Here is a 21,126-nt window from a genome sequence, read left to right on the forward strand (position 1 = left end):
CAGGCCCCGCCGCCGGGCGCACGGACGCAGCGCGCACGGGCCGGCCGGGATGCGCGCCTGGGCCCCGGCCCGCCCGAACCCGCGGCCGCCGCCCGCCCGCCGCGCGCTCGCCTGACCGCGGCGCCCGCCCCCGGCCGCCCCCGCCCGTCCCCAGGCCGCGATGCCCTCCCTCCGGGGCCCCGGCGGCCCGCGCCCCTGCTAGGCTGCGGCGGCATGGCCCGCGCGCCCGGCGCGACCTCTGCGGATTGCATCGGTGTGTGGCGGCGGGGCATGCCCAGGGCACCGGGCACGGCCTTCAATGGGCGAGGACACGGACACGCGGAAAATTAACCACAGCTTCCTGCGGGACCACAGCTATGTGACTGAAGGTAACGTACGTGTTGTCTGAGACCCCTCCGGCCGGCCGCGGCGTGGGGATGCCGTCGCACCGAATGCCCTCCGAAGGTTTGGACCGCGCGATGTGTGTCGTGTCCCCCCGCCCCACCCCACCCCCACCCCATCCCACCCTGCCCGGGGCCCAGGAGGGAGGGAGTCCGAGGGCACCGGCCTCTGCTGCCCAGCGCCCGGACAGGGCAGCGCCCTCCTCCGCGACGCCCTCCGGGAGGCAGCTTTCTTCTCCCAGGCCAAGTGGCATCCTGATTCGGCCCTGACCATCATTTTTTAAAAGACCATGCCTGTGGCTAATCCGGTGAAGAATTCCCGGGGAAATTTAATGGTTTAAAATCCTAGATTTGCCATTTCAGCCCTGCCCAAAGCCCACAGAATTTTCTAGGCTACCCTCTCCCTGGAGAAGAAGAGGGACTCGGGGGTAAAAAAATAATCCATTGCCAGGTCCTCCTGGGAGGCCCGCCTGCCTGGGCCCCTCCCTGTCCTCCGGAGGCAGGGTCCCTGAGTGGGAGGGAGAAGGCGACTGGTTTGGGGCTGGCCTTTTTATTCCTGGTGAGTTATATTGAGACAGAAGCAGCTGGGCCAACTGTCGGGATTTTCCAAAAAAGTGGGGCATGCCATCCCAAACAGGCCCTGTTTAAAATCCCCTAAGTTGGCCCTACAAGCCCAACCCCCACCCCCATCCTACCCCGAGGCTGGTGGGTCAGCACCCCTCTCTTACAGGCCTGGAACTTCAGGGGCTCCCTGCTCTGCCTTGCTGGGGGAACAGTGGGGACAGCTTCCCTGCGCAGACAGGGCCCGCGGAGTGACCCCGATGGAGGATGGGGACCGGGAGGTCTGGGCGCGGGGCCGCCTGTGCTGGAGCCCTGCCCGGGTGCAGGGACGCTCAGCCGCTAACCCGGGGGCTGCCAGCCGGGCCGCAGAAGTGTGAGCGGGTTCCCGGGTGGGTGCTCCAGTGGGAGGGGCCCCGGGCACCGGTCCCGCGGGGCAGGTGCGCGTGGGTGCCGGTGTCAGGGAGACCGAGTGGGCCGGGCGGCGGGGACCGGGCTCCCGCAGCAGGGTCTGCCTCCTCGACGCCTGGCTCTGCCGGAAATGAGGCCGAGCCGAGCCGAGCCGGAGCCCAGCGGAGGCCGGGGGAGCGCAGCGCGGGCGCGGGTGCGGGCGGGCTCGGGGCGCCCAGGCCCGGGAGGCAGAGGCTGGGCGTGGGACCTGGGCGGAGGGTGGCTGCAGGGGCCGCGCCCGCTCCTGGCAGGAGAACCGCTGAGTCACGCTTCGCCGCCGGGTGTGTGCGGGAGAGGGGCAGGGCTGCCCGCGCCTCCGGCCGGGTGAGGCTCCGACCCGGCCGCGGCTTTGGGAGGCCCGGGGAGCTGAGAGCGGCCCTTTGTCGCCTGCCTTGGCCAGGCTGAGTCGGGATCAGCGTGGGTCGGGGATGTGCTTTCTGCTCGCAGCTTGCAGCGGCAGAGGGCTGGAGGAAGCTGCCGGGTTGTTGGCCCGTGCCCCGGTGGCCTGGCTCGGGCCGAGAGCGGATCTTGGCGGGTTGCCCCGCTGCTCCCGGGTTCGCTGTGGTCTGGCTTCCTGTAGCTAGCCTCTGTTTGCTCATCTCTACGTTGGGGGTGATGATGGGATGGCTCGTTGTGGGACTAGGCGTAAAAAGCGCCGTGGTGGACATTTTCAAACATGAATTCCCTCTGCACCCTGCCTGTCCCCTTCTTTCATAAATTCACCAGCTCTCAGCAGAGGACAACAACCAGGACATCACAGTTCCGTGAGTCCGAGCAGTGCTATTCAACCCTTCCTGCAGACACCAGGCACTGCTTTATCCCTGGGGACTGGGCAAAGACTCCCTGCCCTTGTGTGGCCTGTATTCTGTCAGGGAGCTGTGTGACCTTGAGGTCTGTCTTCTCACCAGGACTGTTTCCCCATCTGTGAAATGGGAGTGAATCCTTTCTGCAGGATCTGGGGGTTTCTGAGGAGCAGGTGCAGTGGTGATGAAGGAGCCCTGTGCATTGCTAACGTGCAGCCAAAGGATGCTGAGCACCTGCTGTGTGCTGGGACCTCACACGGGGTGCACCTGTGCCTTATCCCCACCTTCAGATGAACAAACCGAGGCCTGGCCTTGTCCCTGGTCCAGCCTGAGTGCCAGTGTGTGCAGGGCATAGGGCTCAGGTGCTGGGGATGCAGAGAGAGCAGGATCAGAGCAAGAAACAGTAATAGTCATTATTACAGGTAGAATGATAGGAGAATTCTGGCCCCCCTAATTAAAAACACACTTTCACACTGTTGCATCCTGACTATATTTCATGCTCAGAGCACAGGGTAGGTCCCAGATTTGAATATCAGAATGTCAGATGGGAGTCTGGTTAAACTCCGGCTTCTGACTCCTGACTTGCTGTGCAGCCTTGGACACGTTACTATGCTTTCCCAAGCTTCGCTTTCCCTTTGTAAAGGGAGAAATAATAGTGACCTTTCATACAGGGTTGCTGGAATGATCAGTGATTTTGCTGATATAGAAAGTCCCTAGCACAGTGCTGGGCTCGTTGGAGGCATTTAATAAATTGTTATTATTTATTCGCCTTATAACTGGAAGAGCCTGTGGGCAAATAGTGCATGCTAAAACTCAGTTTGCAAAAGAACCAGGTGTGTAAATTCCTGTTCTACACTTCCCCTCTGCACCTGAGCTACTCTGCTCTACCTCCTGTTCCTTCAGCAGGCCATTTTCTTTCTTGCCTCAGGTCATTTGCACTGGCTGTTCCTCTCCCTGGAATACCCACCTCCTGCCATTCTCACCACTGACTCCTTCTCATCCTTTGGGACCCATGTCAAATGTCATCTTTGCCAGTGGGAGCCCTGCTTGAGTTCCTGAGTCTCTTGTAAAATCTCAAACATTTTGGGAAAAGTTTAGGTTTTGTTAGTCATTTACATCTTGGTGTGAATTAGTCAGAGCAGGTTGGATTTTTTATTTTTTTTTTTATTTTGGTGGCAGAGTTGAGGCGGCTTACTCTTGGCTGAGCTCAACCGCACTGAGGGTTGTGGTGATCATTAGGTGTGCCTGCAGGCCACCTGGGGGCACAGAGAACTTTGCATGAACTGGGTCAGGCTGTGGGGAGAGCAGTGCAGCTGATAGGGCCCTGGACCCTGGAGGGTGCTAGGAAGTCTCCATCTGGTTAGGCATTTCTCAAGAGCTGGATGCAGTTCCAGGAAGGACTCTTCCTGGCTCTTTTCTTTCTTTTTTGCAGAAGGCCCCAGGACTTAGCTTTAGGGTGAGTGGAATAAGCGTTTCCAGACTAGACTGAACTTACAAAACCCATCCATCCTTCCTTTGCTTAGCACCATTTGCTAAGCATCCTCCCCTGGGCAGGCAGTGATGACCAAGACACAGGAGCTCAGCCAAGGGGAGGTGCCTGAGGCTGACCAGGTAGATCCTCTCTCTGGGGAGCCACAGTCCCTCTCACGTGCCTGACGGGTAAGGCACTTTCGGAGCACGCTTTTCAGCTGAGGCCAGAGGCACAGCTTCCTCTCCTTTGAGCATCTCACCACACACTGTTGGACAGTCGTGCTTTCTGTGTCCGCACAAAGGAGGTAGCCCTGTCTTCCTAACTCCCATCCCTAGATGTCCTGCATGATTTCAGAGTAGTCTGTTTTTTCCCACAGAATTGTCCTGATTTTACAGTTGGGAAAGCGAAGGGTGCTTGGGAATTGGTAAGGTCAGCATGGGGTCCCGGGCCTGTCTGAATGTGGCAGGCAGGCAGGTTTTCCTGCGTGGAATTGTCTTCAGATTTTGAACTGGTCGTGCCCTGGATACCATCAATTTTCTGACGAGGAAACCACACTGAAGAGGCGGTGCTGCTGGTATGAGACTCAGCATTCAGCAAAATTTACACCCTTATGGTGGACCTTGCAGCTGATCTCCCCAACAGCTAGTCTCTCTTCTCCCAGGGAGAACATATATGGTTCCTAGCAAGAGATCTTGGGCCATAGCTGGATCTGATTAGTGCCAGGGTGATCTCATTCCCCTTGCAGTAACTGGTTCCAGAATGGACATGGGAGTCAGTTCTGGAGGTTGAGTGGAAAGTAGGGAGAACCGCAGTTAAGTTGGTCCTTCTCTTGTCATGGGAACAGGGAAACCCTGTGGTGGCTGGCAGCCATCTTGACACCATGAGGGGAGCAAGTCTTAGGCCACCACTGTTGATGGCGGGGCAGAGTGAGTGAGATCCAGGGACTCCACGCCTGATGTCCAGCCCACCTCTGAACTTCCGGTTACATGGAAGTCAAGTCTCTGTTACTTGCCAATAGCACTCCAATTCACATAGTCTTGACTGCTTATCAAGAAAACCAGGAGCTGATCTGTAACCCACAGCTAAGACTTGACATACATAAAACCCAGAGGAATTTTTGCTTTCTGTTTTGATTTTGTTTGTTTGTTTGTTTGTTTTAGACAGAGTCTCACTCTGTCACCAGGCTGGAGTGCAGTGCCATGGACTCAGCGAGTTCAAGTGAGTCTCCTGCCTTGGGCTCCCGAGTAGCTGGGACTGCAGCACACGCCACCATGCCCAGCTAATTTTTGTATTTTTAGTAGAGACGGGGTTTCACCATGTTGGCCAGGATGGTCTCCATCTCTTGACCTTGTGATTTGCCTGCCTCAGCCTCCCAAAGTGCTATGATTACAGGCGTGAGCCACCGTGCCCAGCCTGCTTTCTGTTTTAAGAATCCGCATTCATTTCACTCAAGTCAGGGTTGCCAATTTCTGGTTTTCCATCCTCAGTCCTATTGAGGAGGTATTTTTGGCCAGATAAGAGAGTCTAAAATCTGGTGTTGGGAGATGTGAGTTCCTGGTGGGGTCTGACCCTGGGTCTGTAATAGTGGGCAGGTCACACGGTCTCTCTGAGACTCAGTTTATTCATAATAAGTATAATCAGTAAGTGATGATGTCTATTCTTTAGGGGCCAGAGTTAGACTAGCCCTTAGGACTGTCATCAAACTGGCTAGCCCAACTTCCGCCCCCAACCTATGGGGAAACTGAGCCTAAGTGGGCAGACATTAGTGGTGGCACAGAGGGAGATTAGGGAGAGTCAGCCTTTGACTTGTGAAAATCAACATGTGGACTGTTCAGATTCTGTGTTCCTTTTGCTTCCATTTGGAAATGCCACTTACATAAGCTTCCTTTGGGCTTCACAGTGGGTGTGGGCTCCATTTCCGTGGTGGGGTGTCCTCCATCGAATCGTATCACTTTCTGAGCCTCAATTTCCCTGCACCGCTGAGTGCCCTGGGTTTATGTCATGGGGCTCTGAGGAACCAGGGCCATGTGGACTCCGAAGTTCTACACGTGTAAAAGGCGATTGCTGTCAATTTCCCCAAACCATAGTGTAGGCCAGCTCCTACGCCCCTGCTGTAAGCAATGTGCTAGTTTCTTTTTAATCAACCCTAGCTTACAGCTTGGCGCAGTCACAGAGCAGGGTTTTTCTCATTTTCTTTCTGGAGGCTGGAAATCAAATTCTAATGAAATTTTTCCACTCCGTCTCCTGGCTGTTGTTATTTGCTACAGTTTTTAGTGTTTCTCCTTAAAGCTTGCAGAGCTAAGGGGTATTTTGGTAAGAAGTGTTTAGGCTTTGAGACTGGAAGAGCCACTGTATGAAGTGCTAGGCTCCACGGAGAGCATGGTGGGGAGTAACAGAAGGACAGTGAACCCCTAAGAGTCCACCAAGCAGAGGGCCACACTCTCAGCAGTTGGGGTGTTTCCTTCCAGTCTTTTTTAAATCCCTGTGTCTGTTTTTAATGAAAGCTGTAATCTCTCTGTATCAGCAATTTTGAAGACTACTTTTCTAGCTTTGCATGAGATGATAAGAATTTCCCAGGGCTTTGCTCCAGGGCTGGCTTCATGGATGTGCAACTTATGTGGTCATCTAGGACCCTACCCTCACAAGGACCTGTGCTTGGGTTCATGCTCTGCTGTTGCTATCCTGACATTTTTAAGAATTTCACCTTGGCTCCTGTGTTTTGTAAGTAAAGTCTGTTGGGACCGGGGAGCGTGGGAATGAGCAGAGGGGCATGTGCAGGAGACGAGTCCAGGGTTCGACATGGTGGCTCCCACAGCACCTACCTGTGTTCACTTGAGCAGCTGAGCCCCAGGCATGGTGGATGGCTCATGCACCCTATCAGTGTGTCTGTGGTTTCACAGGCAGGAGCCACGCTTTCAACGGACACTCCAAGGCACTGATGTTCTAATGCAGTGACTTCTAAGAAACATGAATGACGCAGGAACCCTATGGCGTCTTTTCTTAATGTGTATTACATGACTGTATTTGCCAATCACTGACGCTGAAAATGATGACACAGAAGGGAAGGGAGAAATAGGGCACCCCCGGTTCCTTTTCCTCCTAGTCCTGCCTTGTTTATCATTGAACCAGGGATAGAGGGTGTCGGTAGAATGTACATGTATCCGGAAGTGAAATAGGAACAGTTGAGGCTGGGTGCAGTGGCTCCTGTCTATAATCCCAGAACTTTGGGAGGCCGAGGCGGCAGATCACTTGAGGTCAGGAGTTCGAGACCAGCCTGGCCAGCATGGTGAAACCCCACCTCTACTAAAAATACAAAAAAATTAGCCACGTGTGGTGGTGCATGCCTGTAGTCCCAGCTACCTGGGAGGCTCAGGCAGGAGAATGGCTTGAACTCGGGAGACACAGGATGCAGTGAGCCAAGATTGTGCCATTGCACTCCAGCCTGGGCGACAGAGCAAAATTCCATCCCCAAAACAACAAACAAACAAACAAAAACAGTTGAGTTAGTTTCCTAAAGTTTCCACTGCTCTGGTAAGAACAAAATCCAGATGCAAAATATAACTTGTGCATTTTGGTGAGTCTGTATGCCAGTTACATGCTCTTATGTTTATATTTAAAGTTGGAAGTGCACAGTAGGATGGTGAGTGATAAAACGCATGCTAAGAGTTTAAGCTTTTTTTTTTTAAAGTTTCAATTGACATAAATAGCAAAAAACACCATGACAAGATATGGAAGACATGAAAAAGCTTTGTATCTTAGTACCTTTATTGAAGCTTTTCCTTTGCTTTTTGAAGAAGAGGTTCTGCATTTTAATTTTTCCCTGCTCCTACAAATTATAGGGTTGGTCCTGCTCTGCTGGAACTCTGGGTAGGGTGAATTCCTTGGCCCCGCCTCCTAACCCCTTGGCTTTTGTGATTGGTGGAAATGGTGAGAACCTGCCATCCATTGGGCAGCTCTTCTCTATAGGGAGGGGTTACAATATTAAAGGTCCCTGCTCCTCTCTCATTCATTGGGTCCACAGGTCTTTAACTTCCCGGTCACTTGATAGGGGAGAGGCCAACAGTTCTCTTACTTTACAGGCTAGATGGCCCCCCCCCCCCCCGCTGCCGCCACAGGTCCAAGGGGTGGGGAGGTGGAATGGGGGCTGTAGCTCATTTTTTTCCCTCCAGTTTACCATTAATAAAGCAGATTTTTGGATTTCTGTCTTGGGGCCAATCTTCTCTGTGTAGTCTCAAGTCCTAGCAAGGAAGAGAGGTGACTGGTTACCTTGGCCCCGCCCCCAAGTCACACGGTACACATATTTACCACCATCATTTTATTGGCTGCATACTATTCCTGTGATGGATGTGTCATAGTTCAGTAGTTCAATTAATCATCTCCTTATGGCTAGATATTTAGTTTGGCCCTCTCTCCCTCCTTCCCTCCCTTCCCTCCCTCTCTCCTTTCCCTCCCTCTCTCTTTCTCTCATTCTCTGTCTCTCTTCCTCTCTCCTTTCCTTTCTTATTTTCATAACTAACACTGCAGGAATGAATACCATTTGTGTGTGGGAAGACCCCCTTACTCTCATTGCTCCCCTTAACCCTGTAATGATGTTCTTCAGAGGGAATTCCACACGTGCTATTTCATATAAAGATCACGAGCATTTTTAATGTTGTTGACATACATCGCCAAATGATTCTCTAGAAAGTTTCTCTCTTTTACCGCATGCTGATCAGCATTAGGTAGTCTAATGTGTTTGACCTTTGCAAATATCAAAGATGAAAAATATTTGTTGTAATTCACATCTGCATACCAATGAAGTTGAACATTTTTTCCTTTTGTTCAGCAGATATTGACTGATCCCCATTATGTGCCAGGGCAGCATTAGGTGCTAGACATACAAAGTTGAGGAGCAGGGCTGTGTCCTCCTTGAAATGAGGACTCCCTCTCCCAGTGTCTTGGGTGTCACTGAGGAACCGAGCTGCTTCTCAGGAGAGAGTCTGGAGCTGCTGGAGGAGTGGGCACATCCCTCAGCACCCTGGAGAGTCCTGTTAGCTATACTGGGCCCTGCAAAGACAGACACCTCTCCAGTCAGCCCTCGGGCAGAATGACCCATGTGGACATCAATATGAAATAATCACAAAACAAACACAATGGCCATTATTATGATTCACCATTTATTGGCTACATACTGTAATACTATATGCTGGACATGAGGCTACGTGCATCTTACTGGAGATGCCCCAAACCTGATGTGTGTATTATTTCCCTATTTTACAGAGGAGAAAACTGAGGCTGAGGAGTTGCTCAGTGTCCATGGTTTGTAAGAGACAGACCTGGGTTTTGAATGCAGCCCGCCAAACCCACACTCTGGACTGCTACATTGATCGGCTGGGACCCACAGGGCAGGGACAGGTGGACCGTTGCGTTCTGATTATGCATCACCCTTGGGAGGCTTTGTGATTTGAACCTAGACTGCCTGGCTTGGTGCTCTTGCTGTCCGTGTTGTGATGGAAGGCAATTGAGAAGGGTCAGCAGGAGGAGAGACACCCTCTGCCGCACAGGTGGATGGCGTTGGCAGAGGCTACAGGTGGACAGGTGGTCCGGCACTGAAGGTTAGGTTGCATTTCCAGGTGGGGAGGTGATTGTGTGCTGGGACATGGCATTCTAGCACATTCCTGGCAGGAGGAACAGTGTGTGCATCGTGGCATAACACTTGTCCCCTGACAGCGTCCAGCTCCTCTCCTTGAGACCAGGAGGCAGTTAGTTAGTTGCCAGCCAGCCTGGAGCAGGGCACACCTGGGGGCTCCTGTGCTGCCCACAACGGGCACTGGCCTCCTTACACAGTGGGGGCCATTGTCCTCCAGAACCCGGGGCTGAATGTCCCATTGAGGCAGAACAAAGGCTGCTCAGAGGTTCCCAGTGGGGGTGAGGGCTGCCCCAAGCAGGGATGGGATCTGCAACTGGAGACCAAGTCCCTCCTCTGGGCCAGCCTGGCCTCCTGCAGTGCCTCCCCCACCGCTCCCCAGGACCAGGACCGTTGCTGCTGGAGGCTGGACCTGGGCTTGGGCTCCCGGGCCTGGGCTCTGTGTCTGGCACAGCTGCTGTGCCCTTGGTAGCTTCTTCAGCCTCTGGGCAACTTCCCCATCTCTGAAGCAGAGAGAGAGCTCCCAACCACCAAGGCTTTCAGGCAGAGTTGAATGAAATAGTGCACACTCTGTACGTTAATCTCAATAAAAGAGAGCTTTTTCATGATCATGACTAGCTTCTGAATGTTTTGTACAATTTCAAAAATGTTTTGATGCAGACTTTCAAATTTGTGCCATTCTGGGCCAGAGTGCACCTTCCCCACTTCCTCTTTCCCAGAGAAGGGAGAGGATGCTGCTCCCTGGAGCCCCTCATCACTCTGTGGAAGAGACTGCTGGCCAACTGTTACAAGAGAAGAAACTTCTTCGTATCTGTGAGAAAATAGTCTATTGAACTGCTGCCAATCTATCAAGATCTTGCTGTACTTCCTTCATTTACTCTCCCCTGCTTTTGGCTAAAGAATTTTTAGGCAAATCCAAGACTCCTGTCATTTCCCCATTCCATCTGCAGGCATCTCTGAGTGTTGAGGGCGTTTCTTATAGCCCAGTGCTGTTATCCCACTTCACAAAACGTCCTGATTCTTTGTCACCTAAATCCTGGTCTGTTTTATGAGTGCCCCCAGTTGTTCAGACATGTCTCTGACGGTTGGGTGGTTTGGCTCAGGACCCAAAGTCCCGCACCTGCGTTTGGCTGCTGTGTCCCTTGTGTTTTTCGATCTAGACCTGGCCTCCATCCCCCTTTCGGGCCACCAACTTGTTAAAGACATTTGTTATTATTTTATTTTATTTTTTTGAGATGGAGTTTCGCTCTGTTGTCCAGGCTGGAGTGCAATGGTGCAATCTTGGCTCACTGCAAGTTCTGCCTCCCAGCTTTAAGTGATTCTCCTGCCTCAGCCTCCCGAGTAGCTGGGATTACAGGCGCCTGCTAATTTGTGTGTTTTTACTAGATACTGGGTGTCACCATGTTGGCCAGACTGGTCTTGAACTCCTGACCTCAGGTAATCCACCTTCATTATTATTTTAGAGATTACAGTGTCACCCCCACTGTCCCTAATTTGTGCCTGGTTTCTATTTGCCCTATGGGTCTGCAAGGCTGAGAAGCAGTTGCCTGGACCTGGGCATCGGCCTTGGGTCTGCACCTCTCTCCTCCAGGACCCCTCTCCGCAGAGTGGTGCCCTCGCCACTCCCTGGCTAAATGATCTCCGGTGAGCTGTCCAGCCAGGCTGCACCCAGGTGACTACATCTGAGCTGGGGTGAGCACGGCTGCACCATCCTCTCCGGGCTGTGGTGGGTGTTGAATGAGATGGTGCATGCCATGTGCTCCATGGGCCTGGTGCCTGCGAGTCCCTTTCTTACCCCTATGATGGGGACATGGCAGGAACCGGGGCAGCCCCTGCCTGCCCACAGGGTGTTTACATTCTGTAGGGGAGACATCCCTCAGCTGGTCACTGCATACAGTGGGGCCAGCACTTTCTGAGGGAAGAGAGACGTTCTCTTGGGAAGTCTGGATGCTGAGGACAATTTGTTACTCTGATTAATATCAGTTACAAAGAAACCCCCACATTCCAGGGGCTTGATACCATAGAAGTTTATCCCCTTGTGACAGTTCACTGTGGATGATCCCAGTTGGCCAGGTCTCTTCCACAGAGTGGTAAGGAGCTCCAGACCTTTCTCATCTGTTGGCTCAGGCATCCTCTCCATTCTCTGGGGAAGAGGGTGTGGGGAAGGCGCACTCCCTCCTTAAACACTTTGGCCCAGAAGCGGCACATGTGACTTTCCTTGCATTCCATTGGCCAGAGCTAATCACGTGGTCCCATCTTATGCAAGAGGTGCTGGGAAATGTAGTCCCTGGCTGGGTAGCCCAGGGGACACTCTGCAGTGGGAAGAACCTGCATCTTGGTGGATGACTTGCCATTTTTGCCACATGACCCTACAAAACAAACCTTTACATTCTCAGACCAAAAAACCCTACTAAGAATCCTGTACCGGAAACAACCTCACTCAACCCCTGACCCTCCCCTCTCCCTCCCTCAATGTCCAGATGTGCACAGTGCTGTGAGACACAGAGTCCAGACTCATTTGGTGGCTAGGAGGTCAGGGACGCCTTCCTGGAAGAGTCGATGTCTGAGCTGAATCTGCAAAGCCAAATAGGTGGTGCCCAGGTGGATCAGGTAGAAGGATTCTGGGCCTTGGCTGCAGCAGGGGTAAAGGCTGGCATCTTGGGAGAGGGCATCCTGTATAGAGAGGGGTCTGTGGGCCAGCGAGATTTAGAGGATATGTGGGGGCGGGATGGAGAGAGGAGCTGGAGGGGGATGGGAAGTAGCAGGTAGGTCTGTTTGTGAAAGGCTTCCAATGCCAAGATAAGGAGTTTGGATTATATCCTACTGACATTGTGGAACATTTTTTCATTCACTGAAAAATGGTTTTTGAGCATCTACTGTGTGCGTATGCTATTTTGTAATCTTTAAAATTTTCCCTTAATGATATGGGAGCTTTCTAGGTTAGAAAATACACAGCTCATTGTCTTAGCTGGCTGGGCCTTCTGTAAAACAAAGTGCCACAGACCGGGTGGTTGAAACAACAGAAACTTACCGGCTCACAGTGCTGGAGCCTGGAGTCCAAGATCAAAGTGTTGGCAAGACTGACTCGTCTGAGGCCTTTCTCCTTGGCTTGTAGGTGAACGTCTCCCCACTGTGTCTTCACATGGTCTTTCCTGTGTGTGTCTATGTCCTGAGAGGGACACCAGGCATATTGGGTTAGGGCCCATCCACATGACTGCATTTTAAAGTTAAAGTTCCTTTTTGTCAAAAACAGTTACATTTTGACATTCTGAGGGTTAGGACTTTAACAAAGGAACCTTGGGGAGCGGGTACATTTCATCCCATAGCACCCATCATCATTGGTAATATCAGTCACATGCTTCTTCTACGTATTTTAATGAGTTCCTTGCTGGCGAGTATCAGAAGTTATGGTTGGTTTAGGATCGTGAGCAGTGTTGTGAGGGCATCTTTGTACCTTTTTGCATTCATATTTGGTTATTTCCCTAGGGTGTGGAATGGCTGCTTCTGAGAGTTTGGTCTTTCTGAAGTATCTTCATTTAATGTCAACTTTTCCTGATGACTAAACTGGCAGTAGCAACTCCCTTTCCCCAGAGCATTGCTAGTGGTGACTAGATTCAAAATATTTAATATTTGCCAATATTATGGCAAAAATTGCTGTGTTCTTTTTTTTTTTTTTTTGAAGTGCAGTGGTGTAATCTTGGCTCACTGCAACCTCTGCCTCCCAGGCTCAAGCAATTCTTGTCTCTCAGCCTTCCAAGAAGCTGGGATTACAGTCTGTGTTCTTTTAAAGCAGTTTTCAGTGAGGCTGAGCTTCCTTTCTTATATTTATTGACCATGGCATGTATTCAATTGTAAGTCTTTTTGTGCACATTCTTTGCCTGTTTCTCTGCTGTCATTGTCATCTCTGTTGCAAATGCTGACCCTTGGTTTGTTGTTTCTGTTAGCATTGATTTTATATGGTTAGATGTCAGTTTTTGTTTCTGGTAGAATTTTTTGTGGTTAGATATCATGGCAGATGTCATGACTCTTGTCTTGCTAAGCATGGATCTCCCACTCCACAATCATGAGAAGAACCAACAATATGGGGGAGGTGACACTGTGTAGCTTTGGAGGCTAAGTAAAAAACAGGTCATGTACTTCTGCCTTGGAGCCAGTCACCATATTGTGAGGAAGCCCAAGCAGTTTGTGGAGAGGCACATGCATAGATGAACAAAGGCCCTGGTTGAGCTGCCTGCCTAAAATGCAGCACCACCTTGTCAGCAGGTGAGTGAGCCATCTTATAGGTAGAGCCTCCAGCCCTCAGCCAAAGCATCCATATGGAACAGAGATGAGCCATCCCCACCAAGACCTACCCAAATTGCAGATTCATGAACCAAATAAATGGTTTCTGTTTGAAGCCATTAAGTTTTGAAGTGCTTTGTTACACAGCACTGGATAACTGGAAGAGTCATGGCTTCCTGACATTGAATTCCGGGTCTTCCTCCTCCTCAGGGTACTTGTCTAGCTGTTCTGTTCTCTCCTTGATTCTGTGGGTTCCTGAGAGCCTTCCAGTAACATCCTTCTTTGCTTGTGTTAGCCTGGGTCAATTTCTATTGCTATAACTGACAGACATGGAAAACCAGGCCCAGCAATGAGAGGTGACCCAGCTCAGATCATGAGATAGGACTGAAACCCAGGCCTTTCTGAAACATAGCCCAGGGTCTCACCCCACAACATGTCAGTAGACGCCATTAGTGCTTGGACAAGCCTGCTTCCGCTGCACCCTGCACCCCGCTCAGCACGAGCTATCGTCCAAAGGCCATTGCTGATTGTTTATACACACCTGTTAGTTCAGGCACAGACAGCAAAGCACATAATTGTGCTGCCTCCTTGCTTTCCTTCTGTTACCTGAATGTTTAAGTTCCCCCTCCGAATTCACAGGTTGAAGTCCAGACCCCCAATGTGAATGTATTTAAAGGTAGGGCCTTTGAGGGTGATGAGGTTTTGAGGATGGAGCCCTCATGGGTGGGATTAGTGCCCTTATAAAAGACCTTGGAGAGCTTCCTTGTCCTTCTGTCATGTGAGGACACAGCAAGAAGATGGCTGTCTGTGAATCAGGAAGTGGAACTTCAGCAGACACCAAATCTGCTGTGCCTTGATCTTAGACATCCAGCCTTCAGAACTGAAAAAGTAATAAATCCCTGTTGTTTATAAGCCACCAAGTCTATGGTATTTTGTTATACCAGCCTAAACAGACTAAGACACACCCAGTGATGAGCCTGCATGACATTTTACACAGATCACTGAAAGAAGGAATTGGCTAACAATGATGATGCTCAGCAAAGACGTGAACAATGTTAATGCTGGAAGTGATATTTGAATTGGAGGTAAATGGAGTTGTAGAAGAAATCCACCATCTTGGGAAGCTGAAGCTGGCCTTTGAGAAGCTATTATATGCAGCCAGAAGAGCCGAGTGAAGGCGAATGCACTGACATAAACAAGGGAAGGGGCTATGCCCCGAAGGTTGGAGGTGTCCCAGAGGAAATGAGGCTGGGGAAAACGTTAAAGGAACTCTTGAAGATACTTTCCAGTGTTGAAAGCACAAATGATAAAATCTTAGAAGCTGATCTGGAGAAAGGTACTTCTCCAAAGCACGGACAGTATGCTTTTTTGGTATTGTAAGGTATACGATAAGAGTAGCAAGTACTTTGCAGACTACTCTCAATGTCTTTTACAAAGAATTAAGGCACTTGAAATCTCAATGTTTCTAATGCTTTAAATTACAGTGCACTAAATAAATATTAATTATACTATTTAGAAAAAACTTTCCTGGCTGGACGCTGTGGCTCATACCTGTAATCCAAGCACTTTGGGAGGCTGAAGTGGGAGGATCTCTTGAGCCCAGGAGTTTGAGACCAGCTTGGGCAATACAGTGAGACCCTATCTCTTCAAAAAATAAAAAATTAGCCAAGGATGCTGACATGCACCTGTAATCCTAGCTACTCAGGAGGGTGAGGCTGGAGGATCACTTGAACACAGGAGGTTGAGGCTTCAGTGAGCTATGATTGCACCACTGCACTCCAGCCTGGGTGACAGAGTGAGACCCTATCTCAAAAAAAAAAAAAATTCCCTATACATTTGTAACTGTCTGTAAAAGATTTTTTGAGGTCTTGAGAAAAAATTTTAAAGGCCACAGAAGAATTGTAATTTCCTCATTGATTATTAGGATGGCTTTAAATGGTTTCAGCTTTCATGCTCTTTTTTTTTTTTTTTGAGATGGAGTCTTGCCCTGTTGCCCAAATTGGAGCGCAGTGGCATGATTTCAGCTCACTAAAACATCTGTCTCCTGGGTTCAAGCAATTCTTCTGCCTCAGTCTCCCAAGTAGCTGGGATTACAGGTGCCTGCCATCATGCCTGGCTAATTTTTGTATTTTTAGTAGAGATGGGCTCTCATCATGTTGACCAAGCTGATCTCGAACTCCTGACTTCAGGTGATCCGCTTGCCCTAGCCTCCCAAAGTGCTGGGATTACAGGCATGAGCCACCACACTCGGCTCACGCTCATTTTTATGGATCCACACCACCTGCACAGCAGGGACTGCCTGCACTCATTGTAAGTGGTCAGAGTGGACACCTCATGGCCCCTTCCATGTGGCCAGGCCATAGTGAAGTTTCAAACCCTGACTGGGGGATTGCAGTCAATATCTTCCTTATTAAAGGCGGCAGCTCAAGAATATTAAATTATAGGAATTCCTCACCGTGGAAGTGGGAAGGCAGCCCGTGGTTCACCGTCAGGGGCACCCAGAGCTTCCCCTCCACTGCGTTCAGTGTGCTGTCCTCCAGTCAGCCTGTCTGCTTCGGAAGCAATTTATCATGGAATGAACTGGCCGAAGGGGCCAGGGGCTGGATGATGTGGTTCTTACACCAGCTTTCAATGTGAAAGGTGATAAAAACAGCCCTGAATATTTTATAGCCCCAAGGAGAGGTAAGGCTCTTTATTGAAGCTGTGAAAATATAATCCATCACAATAATGTGTCCCGTAACGTCAGACTCTGTGAGCGAAGTTGTGTGTATGTTAAGGTGCTCTTTTTGAGAAGATCTTAATTTTATTTCTCTATTTTATCTATTACAGAAATGTTTGAAAATGCAGACAGTAGAATAAAGAGGGGAAAATAATATCCTTCATTTCACTACTCCAGAAACAGTTTGCATTTTGTTGCAGTTCCTTCTAACTACCCCCTGCAGATTGTAATTTAAATACATTTCATGTCTTTCAAAATATTAAACACACTGTCAACATTTTCCCATATGATTGTGCACTCTAAGTTAGCAATTTTTATTGGCTGCATAATATTTCATGATGTAGGTATAATTATTGATTCAATAACTATGTGTGGATTAATTGATCTGATTAGTGTCGATTGCCTATAATAGATGTGTGGGTGAGGTAGGGGGATTCAGGTAGAAAGAATAGGGTTGCCCCCCACCCCAGGATTTCTGGAATCAGGGAGAAGAACAGATGGCTGTGATTTGGTGTGAGGGGAAGGGATGCAGCGGGCCTGGTTGCAGCCTGGGAGCAGGTGGTCGGAGATGTGAGGGCTGTGGGCAGTGGCGGTTGGTGGCCCACAGCAGTAGGCAGTGGGAGGAGGGGTGGCGTCCATGACAAGAGGGACGTTATGGGCATGGCACAGCAGTGGGAAACAGTGTGGTGTGTTCAGGGCTGCTGGAGCGTTCACTTACAGTGCTGCAGATCCTGGCAGGTGTGGTGGCCATCCATCCAGGCAGGGGAGGGAGAGGGAGCTGAGAATTGTCAAAAGTCTCCATGAGTTTGGAAAGGAGAGTGGAGGGCTCAGAGAAGGGTTGTGAGCACTTCCAGCAGAGGTGAGAAAGCCCCCAGTAAGTTCCCAGAGTGGGCAGTGGAAGGGGAGTGGAGGTGAAGGTTGTGGTGGAGAGGGTTTCTGGGCAGGCTGGGAGCTGCCTGGTGTGCCGGAAGGCGGGGCCTCCTTGCATGGTGTTTGGTGAATGCAAGAGCACAGGAGCGTGGCTAGAAGGCTGCTGGGGGTGCAGATGGCGGCAGGTGGAGGATGGGGAGAGCTTCCCCACTGTTGGACATCAACTGCCCCAACTTTTGACGTTTAGGTTAAGCTGAGATGAGCATTCTTATGAATGCCCGTTGGCCTGTATTCCAGATTATTCTTGTATCTAGCCAAGTAGGAATGCAATTTCATGACATAAGGCTAGAAGTGCTTGTAAGGGCTTGCATAAAGACTTGAATATGATGTTGTCTACCAGACTAAAAACCAAATTGGCCAAAACATTTTTGTTTGGGTGATTTTTAGAAGAGTAAGTCCACGAATGCAATGCAGCTCTGGAGTCATCTGTAGATCACAGCAAGCCCATCAGTCTCTCTCTTGCTTACAGAAAAAAAAAAAAAAAAAAAAAAAGGATTAATTTCAGCTCCAGAACATGGTGACTTGTGCCGTGTTCATTATCTCCTGATAGGTGGCTGACAGGAGATGGGTGCTGCACCACCTGTCTCCGCAGGCATAGCTATTTTGTCTTCATGGCAAAGTCATAGCGATGCTGCTGATGAGGAGGGAGGCTCCCACTTCTTGAGCGCTTCTGTGTCCTGACATGTTGGTGATCACATTAGGGCTTGACGCCCCTCTGGGAGGTGGTGGGAATGACGTCACGATTGCACATCAGGACACTGCACCTCAGAGAGGTTGAGTCCCAGGGCGAAGGCCACACAGTGAGTGCTGCAGGTACCAGTACTACCTAGCACGTGACTCTGCAGCTCAGTGATGTGATGACAACCATTTTATTCTGTCTCTTCTGCTCTAATGGCCACCCGTGAGTCTTCCAAGCTGGTGTGTGTGCTGAGCTGGAGGGCCTGAGATTGTCTCACTCACACATTTCCTGCTGGGTGGGGAGAGCTGGAAGGCGGGGCTCCCCTCTCCAGGGTGCCGTCTCAGGGCCGCTGAACGCCTTCGATGGCAGCTGGCTTTCTGGCATGAGCTGCTCGGCCCTTCCTATCCTGACCCCTCAGATATCTCAGCATCGCTTGTGTCACTTTCATTTAGTTCAAGCGAGTCACAGGCTGGCCCAGGTTGAAAGGCAGTTGGACTCAACCTTTGCATGCAGGTAGGGCCAGCTTACATGGTAGAAGAGCAGATAGGATAAGAGACAGTGCCCTAGCCTTCCCTGGTAAACACGGGGCACTGCAAACGGCCTGGGCAGAGCCAAACCCCCGCTGGGATCTGTCTGACCTTGCAGCCGCTGTCCTGCTCCTGAGCGACACACTCTTTTCCTCCTGAACGTCACAGGAAGCACGGGTCCCTCTCTCTGTGCCATTTCCTTGTTCAAAAATAGCAAAAGCTTACCATACTTTTGCTCATTTAGACACATTTCTTTAGGGGTAGATTAGCTGAGGCAGACGGGCGGCCCTGGGTACACACCGGGTGGAAAGTATTCCTACCATCAGGACCGGGTGGGGACGCAGCATTCTTAGCAGCCTGCCACTGCCCCTCTGGTACGGGGCCACAGGAGGCTTGCAGGTGCCCACATCAGCCAACCACTTGCAGGTGGTCCATGGTGGGGCTGCGCTTGCCTTCTTGCCAGGGCCTCTGTGGTAGGGAGGACTGCAGAGCAGAAACAGGTACGCTGGGCTGAGTTTTCTGCTTGGCTAATTCAGTGTGGCTTGACTCCAAGAAGGACACACCGACCTCCCCATCATGTTGTTTGTTCAGCCTTGCAGAAGCAGTTTTATAGGAAACCATTACAGCCTGGTGGTCTGGGCCCAGACCTGGTACACACCACGTGCCCGCACTAGGGATGGGGACCATTCTTGGTGAATATGAAGGAAAGGCAGGAAGCTGCCCTCCTGTTCAGTGAGAGCTCACTGTGTGTCTGCCCCTGGGGTGGAGTGGGGTGGGGTGGGCAGTGTCTAGACTTTGCTCGTGGGTTAGACCTTCTGGAGGACTCTGCCAGCTGAGGAGGCAGAGTGGGGGTGGCTGGGGCTGGGGGATGCCATGGGCACTTCATGCTGCTTCTGGTGCCACTCCTTCCTCTTTCAGGTTCCATCTCCCACACTCTGTCCCTGCTGCCTTTACATCTTCAGGGTGGAGAGGGACTCCGGCCACCCTGGGGCCAGCCATCCTGTGTCACTGCTGGTGTGTATCTGACCTACATTGGCCCCTCCATCAACCCCGTATCTCCAGCTCTAAGCCAGAGACAAGAATATTCTCTGGGGGGGGGTCCCTTCAAGGGTGGATGGAGGTGAGGCATTAGGTGTGTCTGATGCTTGGGAACGGGCCCACACCTACTCATCTTTATGACGATCAGTGGGACTGCGGGTGGAGGGAGCCACACGCATCTGTCCTGGCTCTCAGCATCCCAGGGAAAGATGTTCTGCTCCACCCCAATCACCCTTGCCCTTTAACCAACCAGGGGTGTCCTGCAGTGTGGCCATGTGAAGCTGGAGCCAGGCATGGCGGCAGCCCTTCTAGACTGTGGGCAGCAGGCAAGCCTGCAGGACGCGTGTGTGTGGCTCTGTGTTCCCAGGAGGGGCCTGCACTTGCTGAGCTGGGCCAGAGCGGTGAATGTACCTCCAGAAGATCACAGAGCTGAGATTCTCTGCGGGACAGAGCTGGTCCCCAACATTCCTGTGGCCTTTGGGCCAGGAACTCAGTCATCTACTTTACTTTGGCTTGGGAACACTTGGGGTAGGCTGGGAGTCCTCTGGTCTCACCCTGTGAGCTCCACGTATGCCTTGTTGATAGCACCAGTGTGGCAGGTGACCCTCTCATCAAAACTCCAAACTGGGATGCTTCTCTGGCTACATAGGCATGACCACAGGGGGACAGGGGGACAGCATGTGATAATTTGGGACAGCGGCTGAAAGCCTAGGGGTTAGGGCTGCTGTATCCTTCTAAGGTGGTGCAGGGTGCAGGGCCCTCTGGGCCTCAGTTTCCTCTTCTGCGAAATGAGGACTCTATCTTGGGTCCGCAAATGCCAGTGTCTTCTCTGGAAGAAAAGGCGCCTGTTGAGGGAAGTAGCATGCAGGTGTGAGGGGTCAGGCCCCAGACAGGATCCCACGAAGACCTAGGACAGCGAGCCACGAGCGGAGAGAGGGGGTGAGGGTGAAATAGGGTGGGCCCCAGCAGCTGGGAAGTGAGGAAAATCCAGCTGCGTCCTGGGGGTTAGACTCCACTGCCAGTGTTCACAGGATCTGGAGCTGATGGGGACCTGCAGTGTCACCCTGAAGGGACAGATGGCCCCCAGGCCAGCAGGGGGTGGCAGTGTCCATTTGGCAGAAACATTTGACAAGCAGAAGGCACCTGGTCCCTTGTGCTCCCTGTCCAGGCTCTTGGGGCTGGGACCCCACTCCCAACGCTGTCCTGTCAACCTCCCCATGCTTGCACAGGCTGCTCCTGGGCAGAGGAGGGGCGCTGTGATTTGTGGGCTCGGGAGAGGTTGGAAGCGTAAGGGTCAAGCCTGTAGCTGGGTCTACACTGCCTGTGCAGGCGGAGCAGGTGAGGGCGTCCCTGGCTTTGGGGCGGTGGCGCTGTTCACATTCTCCCTGTAGCCTGTAGCCAGGCCCTTCTCAGGGATGAGGGTTCCACGGAGCCCTCCACCCGCCGGGCTCTGCAGAGATCCAATTCTTTTCTCTCCAGGGCTTTCAAACTTAGACAGGAAGTGGGAGTCATTTATTGGGTCCCAGACAACCTGACCAGGTCCCTCAGAGCCCTGAGGCCAGGAGGAGGAGAGTGGAGGAGATGGGGAGCCTTTCCAGGAGGAGGAGAGTGGAGGAGATGGGGAGCGTTTCCTTTGTCCTCTCTCCCTGGCCATCCCCAAACCT

General features: G+C 51.5%; 1 protein-coding gene across 3 annotated transcripts in view; it reads left to right on the top strand.

The window, feature by feature from the left end:
- Positions 1 to 21,126, top strand: part of PPP2R2C (protein phosphatase 2 regulatory subunit Bgamma) — a 237,778-nt gene that overhangs the window by 89,080 nt on the left and 127,572 nt on the right. The window contains exon 1 of one of the 3 annotated variants that reach the window (XM_032254149.1): positions 4 to 444. The exons of 1 other annotated variant lie outside the window; for it this stretch is intronic. In XM_032254149.1, coding sequence (XP_032110040.1) covers positions 417 to 444 — 28 coding nt within the window. In that variant the 5' untranslated portion in view covers positions 4 to 416. Of the gene's footprint in view, positions 1 to 3; positions 445 to 21,126 lie in introns of those variants that run through there. One more of the 3 variants, XM_032254145.1, reaches the window with a different exon arrangement.

This window comes from Sapajus apella, unplaced genomic scaffold, assembly GCF_009761245.1.
Source record: "Sapajus apella isolate SASKATOON/1434 unplaced genomic scaffold, GSC_monkey_1.0 scaffold85, whole genome shotgun sequence".
Taxonomy (NCBI): Eukaryota; Metazoa; Chordata; class Mammalia; order Primates; family Cebidae; genus Sapajus; species Sapajus apella.